General features: G+C 48.3%; 1 protein-coding gene across 1 annotated transcript; it reads right to left on the bottom strand.

Moving 5' to 3' along the window:
* Nucleotides 1–405: 405 nt before the first annotated feature.
* Nucleotides 406–5941, bottom strand: LOC137224451 (5-hydroxytryptamine receptor 3C-like). The gene is given in 10 exon segments (XM_067737240.1): nucleotides 406–659; nucleotides 767–982; nucleotides 1188–1395; nucleotides 1763–1923; nucleotides 2493–2583; nucleotides 2585–2660; nucleotides 2931–3040; nucleotides 3918–3962; nucleotides 4402–4567; nucleotides 5865–5941. Coding segments are annotated over 10 exon segments (1341 nt in total). The 3' UTR covers nucleotides 406–468.
* Nucleotides 5942–6173: the final 232 nt, after the last annotated feature.

The raw sequence follows: 6173 nt of genomic DNA, 5'->3' as shown, positions 1-6173 counted from the left end.
TCCGTGTGGATAGAGATTTTTGCCAGTTTAGTTCACTGCTGTATCTTCACAATTCAGAACAGTGCCTAGCAGGTAGTAGATGCTCAATAAATATTTATTAAAACAATAAATAAATATTTCAGCCTATTTTTCAAGAGGTTTAATCCCTGTCCTCTATTCCAGCAACATGAATTACTTTTTGGTAAATATTTGTAGCCTTTATTATAAAGCCTTCCTTTTCCAGTAAAAATGATATTTCTAACATAAACATGTATATTCTGAATTCATTGTGTTTTGGAAATATAATGTCAGTTCTGAGAGAGTCGGCAGTAGTTCTGTTTAAGCCCTGGGAAGGCTGGAGCAGGGATCACGGGCACATTTCTGGGACTGTTGTATGTGAACTGGAGCAGGGGAACAGGGCCTGGGATGGTTAGTTGAAGCCAAGGAAACCTGAACACCAGGTGTTCTTGCACCGTTAGAACACTACTCCTAGGTGTTCCAGAGGATGATGGAGGTGGCCAAGAAAAGCAGGTAGATGCGGAAGAGCAGGGTGTCCATCATGTGGCTGAAATGCACCCACAGGTCAGCTAGCCGGGCCCTTGTCCATCCTGAGCCACCATTCAGTTCTGCCTCTCTGGGTCCCAGCTCCTTCCCTCCCAATTCCCCTGGCTCCTTCTGTCCTGTGGAGAGGGCAGAGACGCAGCTGTGAAGTGGGAAGGAGACAGGATTAGAGAAATGGGAAGTTGGGCCCAGTGCAGAGAGTGTGGGCAGTACAGATTTCTCTTACCAGACAGGTGGGTGGGTGTGAGGCCCAGGCCCACATCCTCCTTCCAGAGAGCGGCAGGGCAGCATTTCCTTGGGCTGGTGCAGTGTAGAAGCAGGGAACGGAGGCAGCGAGGCCTGGGTGGGGGCTGGGTGGTGGCCAGGTGCAGCAGGTAGGTGATGAAGATGGTCTTCAGCAGGCTGACCACCATCAGTGACAGACACAGGGCGAAGTAGACACCTGGGTGGCGGGAAGGAGCACACCTGAGTGAGTCAGGTCCAGAGGAACCACCAAGCCCCCCTTTTTTCTGTCTCACACACTGAGCCCTTTCTAAGATGACCACTGTCTCCCTCTGCTGCCTCAGCAGATCTAGCCAGTTCACCCGCCTACCCTGCCTCTTTCTTTTTTCTTTTTTCATTTTTCAACAGTGGGGTGGGGGCCATACTGATGAGGGAGGTGCCACTGGCAGGGAGTAAGTCATTCAACGTCATGAGCAGGAAGACGTTGTAGCCCAGCAGGAGTGTCATCTTGAATGGGGCGCGGTTCTCGCTTTCTACTGGCAGGAAGAAGCTGAGGGCATCGATGGTGATCAGAAAGCTACTGGGCATCAGGGGACTTATGACGTAGAGGCTGGGCCTGTGCCTGATGGCCACCTGGTGGGGAGGAGAGAGCAGAGAACCAGGTGAAGCTAGAACTGAAGGGAAACCAAGAGATGATTCCAGACTCTTCCTTTCTTGATGTCCTCACTCCAGCAGGGGCTCTTTCTGGGGCTGGATGAGGAGCAGCTTTAATATGACTAATAGGACTCCCCCATACCCACCAAAGCAAACCTAGGCCAGAGCTGGCAGGTGCAGAGAGGGGGACTTCTTTGGGGGACTTGGGAGAGAGGAACGCTTTGAGGGTTATGGTGCCCAGGGACTTTCTGGTCTTAGGGCAAGAGGTGAGAGGCTCTGAGATTTAGAAGTGTACGATGAGAAAGATATGGGGGTTGGACAGCCATGCCAGAGTCTCTGGCCTTACATAGAACATGATCTGGTCAAAAAGGCTGAAGCCCACAGGTATCTTCGGGGTGGCCTTGTTGATGCCCAGGAGCTCCCACTCCCCTTGTGTGTGGCCAATGTCACGTGAGGTGTCTGTTATGTCCCACACTTCCTTGTCCATGCCCAGCAACGTGTTTTCCACTGCAGGGGAGACACTCACTCAGCACACATCTGCTCAGCACCTACTCTGTGTGGGGCTCAGACAGGTGATTCAACAACTGCTTTAGCTACCTCTTTCAGACAGTCCTGTAATGTGACTTCCTTGCTGCCCAACTGCCTTCTTTCAATTCTGGGCTTTCTCAGGAAGTCTTGTTCTCTCTTAAGTTCAACTTCCCCTACCCCACCATCCACACACCCCCAATTAGCAAATACTCCACTGTCCCTTTTTATGCATTAAAAAAAATGACCGTGGGCTTCCCTGGTGGTGCAGTGGTTGAGAGTCCGCCTGCCGATGCAGGGGACACGGGTTCTTGACCCAGTCCGGGAAGATCCCACATGCCGCGGAGCGGCTGGGCCCGTGAGCCATGGCCGCTGAGCCTGCGCGTCCGGAGCCGGTGCTCCGCAATTCGAGAGGCCACGGTAGTGAGAGGCCCGTGTACCGCAAAAAATTAAAATTAAAATTAAAAAAATGACTTTGCTTCTGAGTGTTTTTTTGTTGCCCCACAGTTGATCTCAGTTTACCCCGTGCCAGAACCACCACTGCAACTCACCTGTGTAGAGGAAAGAGCTAAAAGTGAGGGTGCAGTTCTTCTGGTCAAAAGAGAGGTAGATGTCCAGGTTACAGATGCTGGTCACCTGCATCCTGTTTGTTGTACACAACGCGACCTTCATTAGTCACACAGGCGGAGAGGCCATCCAGAGTGTGATCCACATCGTTGCTAAGTGGTGGAAGGGGAGGGGGCGCAAATGCTCTGGGTTTCACATCAGTTTATGTTTTGCTCTTAAGGCAGGGCTTCCCAATGCTGCCACTCCGCCATCTTTTCTCCCTACTGCTTTCTCATTTCTAGCAGAGAAGTTGATGAGCTGTGATTGTGCTCCTCTCTGAAATAAGTTTTCAGTGGTCCCGCTGAATGGGTTTGCCCTGCAGTGCCCTCGCCTGCTCCTTGCAGAAGGGTCTTCCCCCAGCTTTTCCCAGCCCTGATACCCACGATTCCACGATGAAGATGTCTCGGAGCCACAGGTTCTCAGATGTCACAGTGAGTTTATTGATATCACCACATTCTCCTGGGTCCCAGCTGATGAATGGGTGACTCCAGATCTAGGGCATAGGGCCCAGAGGGATGGTTATGGCTGAAACCTGGAGCTAGTTTATGTCAGCATCTCCTGCCCTTCCAGTCCCTTAAAAATATATACATAGGTATGTATTTTTTTCTAAATGTATGTACTATGGGCATATGATAAAATTTCAACAATTCCAGAAAGATATAATATAAAGAATAATTTTTTCCCTCCTTAAATAGTCCAACTCAGTTCATATCCCCAACTCAGGTCCATTATTAACAGTTTTTTATATATCATTCTAGAAAAAAATATATCCCAGCATTCATTTTTATTTACACAGATAGAATGATACTGTGCACATTGTTATGCATCTTGCTTTTCTGTTTTGTTTTGGTCTTTTTTTTTTGGCCACACTGCATGGCATGAGGGATCTTAGTTCCCCGACCAGGGATGGAACCTGTGCCCCCTGCAGTGGCAGTGCGGAGTCCTAACCACTGGACCACCAGAGAATTCCCTGCGGGTTTTTTTTTTTTTTTAAACCACATTTCCTTTTAAACTCTGATTCCTCTCCTCTTTCTGGTGATAATGTCCCTCTTCTCTAGCTAACAAAGTCTTACTGGCCTTTCACTTCCTGCTCAAGGGAAATCTTAAGCTGGGTGCTGGATACATTTGGACCTTGAAGCTTACTTAGGGGCTTCCAACTGTGCCGCCCTCCATCTTTCTGTTTTTTTTCCATCTGAATTTCAAAGTTGATTGGCAGTCCAGAAAGCTATTTGTCACCAGCACTGGCCCCATTCTGGTTGGCTTTGTGTATTTCCTTGGGCACTGTCAATTTCAACAAATGTGATTTTTGCAAGCAAAGCCAGAAAATCAGGCAAGGAGAAAAAGAGAAGAAGAAAGCTGAGCTTACATACCAACTTTAACCACAGAAATGACATCAGCAGCTGAAGTTGTGCATCCTGACCAAAAGATCCCCGTCCCGGATCATTAATGCCATGAAATCAGGTCCTAGTCTACCTCCTTCCTTTGTTTCCTAAGTGGTCCCATGTGACAGTTCAGCTTTTCAATTACAAGTCTCAAAAGAAAGTAGTTCAGAAAAATGCAGGTTGCATGGAAAATATGGGGGAAAAAACAGCATGGGGGCCCATTGGGAATGTTTTCTTAGTATAATTTTCCCATAAGGGCAGGACTCAAGGACAAACGTTACCTGCAGAAATGTCACAGCAGCATTCCCCTTCATGTCTCTCCACCCCATAGGATGAACATTTAACTTGTACAGAATTCATTCAGGGGACTCTTTGCTCACTACTGGACAGGTGCAGTGTTGGATTGACAGGGTAAAGAGTTCTTGTTTCCTATTAGCAGGCTATGGAAAGAATGTTATCAGTCAAAACTCACCACTTTAAGGATGGCAGACAGGGTGAAGGAGATGCTGATATGAGTGGGGATGCTGTAGTTGATTACTGGACGGAAGTCCTTCTGGTTAAATATAGCCTGGAAGACAGCAGGGTCTACGCCACGCTGCTCAAAGACTGAACAATTGATGCTGAAATGTTTGCCCTTTCTGTAGAGAGTAGAGACCCCGTGAGATGGGAATAGGGCTTTTCTGTTTCCTAAGTGAGAGGAGTGCCAGGGCTGGGACCCTAGAGCCTCTCTGCAGAGAAAGAAAATGTGGACATGGGGTGGGCATGTGAACCCCTCCTTCTTAGGCCAAGATTCCCGGATGCCAAGTTCTTCCTGCCAGGGCTGTGGGGGGGGGGCTGGTCTGGTCTGGTAGGCAAATGATGGAAGTTGATGTGGTGAGCTGAGTCAGGGCTCAGCCCTTTCTTCCTGTGGTTTTGCTCCCATATAAATCCTACCCAAATCTGTATGCAGACTGCCTCTCTGGGGAGGCCTATTCCTTCCATAGTCATAACCCTAAAGGTTTGGCCTTTGTCTGACCATACTTTTTTCTGTCTAGCTCTATTGTGATTCTTCCTCATAGACACTGAACAAAACTCCCCTAAAATTTTGTTTCTCAGTGGTCCGTTCCCACTTTCATGTTTTCTCATTTCCTGAAAGGAAAAGTTTGGGGAGAAGTAAACATGAGTGTGATGTAAAACATGTGGGAACTTAAGGAACGTTGTATTCAATGTAAATTTATTGACTACCTACACTGTTCTGGGCTCTGTGCCCTTCTCAAACCCGATGACTTCCTCTAAGATCTGTGGGAGCCATTTTCATCATCACCATGTTGAAAAGATCTCATTGATCATCTACCACGTGACTGGTGGAGCTATGTGACGAAACGTAACAGCCCTTCTGCCCACCTCACCCACACGCCAACCGCAGGTGACTCCGGTTTTTCCTGTAGCTGAGCCCAGCAAGTTCTTTCCCATGCCTCTTCTACTGTCTCCCCATACCAGTTAACTCATAAGGTACATCTCCAGACTGAGGAGAAGCATATCTGGGGGAAAGCAAACATTGTCCTTTCCCCTCCACATTACCTCCTCTACAAGATCTTCCCAAGTGAGGTGGGAAAGGAGTTATATTATTATTAACAGGACCCAAACGGCCCGTTCATAGTTACTAATCCTGGTATAAAGGAAGAGTTGAACATTATAAAGGGGTGGAATCAGAAAGGTGGTAAAAAGGAAGGACAGACAATTTGGTAGATGTCTATGCAGGCAAATGAGACGGGCGCTATGCGTACTGATCAGTGAAATGGGCGTTTCATCTGTTTCCCAAAGGAAACCAAGATATAGATACTACAGAGAAAAGCAATGTATAATCCAGTTATTTTAGATGCTTTCTAGTTCTGGGGAATGAGGGGGTTTCTGGAATTTTCCCAGAACAGTATTCCCCTCTTTCCCTGTTCTTGCCCCGTCTTACCTTGAAGCAGAAGGCTGACAGGGAGGCAGAGGAGGAATTCCCCTGTCGTGGGCCACCCCCCTTCCATCCTCCTCTTCTGGACTCTTCTCTTGGGACTCACCAGGAACCCCCAAACTCTGAAGCTTAAAGGAGCCCAGACCACGCCTTGGTTCCTGGTTTTGAATACTGCTCATGACAGGTAACCACTCCCTGGTGAGAGGCTGTGGCCAGAGAGATCACAGCAGAGTGTCCTGCTTTGCCCCTGTCCAGGTATGCCTTCTGGGCTCCAGGCAGGGAGGAAGTTAGGCCAAGACTCGGGG

The sequence above is a fragment of the Pseudorca crassidens genome, chromosome 5 (assembly GCF_039906515.1).
Source record: "Pseudorca crassidens isolate mPseCra1 chromosome 5, mPseCra1.hap1, whole genome shotgun sequence".
NCBI classification, from domain to species: Eukaryota; Metazoa; Chordata; class Mammalia; order Artiodactyla; family Delphinidae; genus Pseudorca; species Pseudorca crassidens.
Note: the sequence above shows the minus strand (reverse complement) of the source record. Positions and strands in the feature narration are given on the sequence as shown.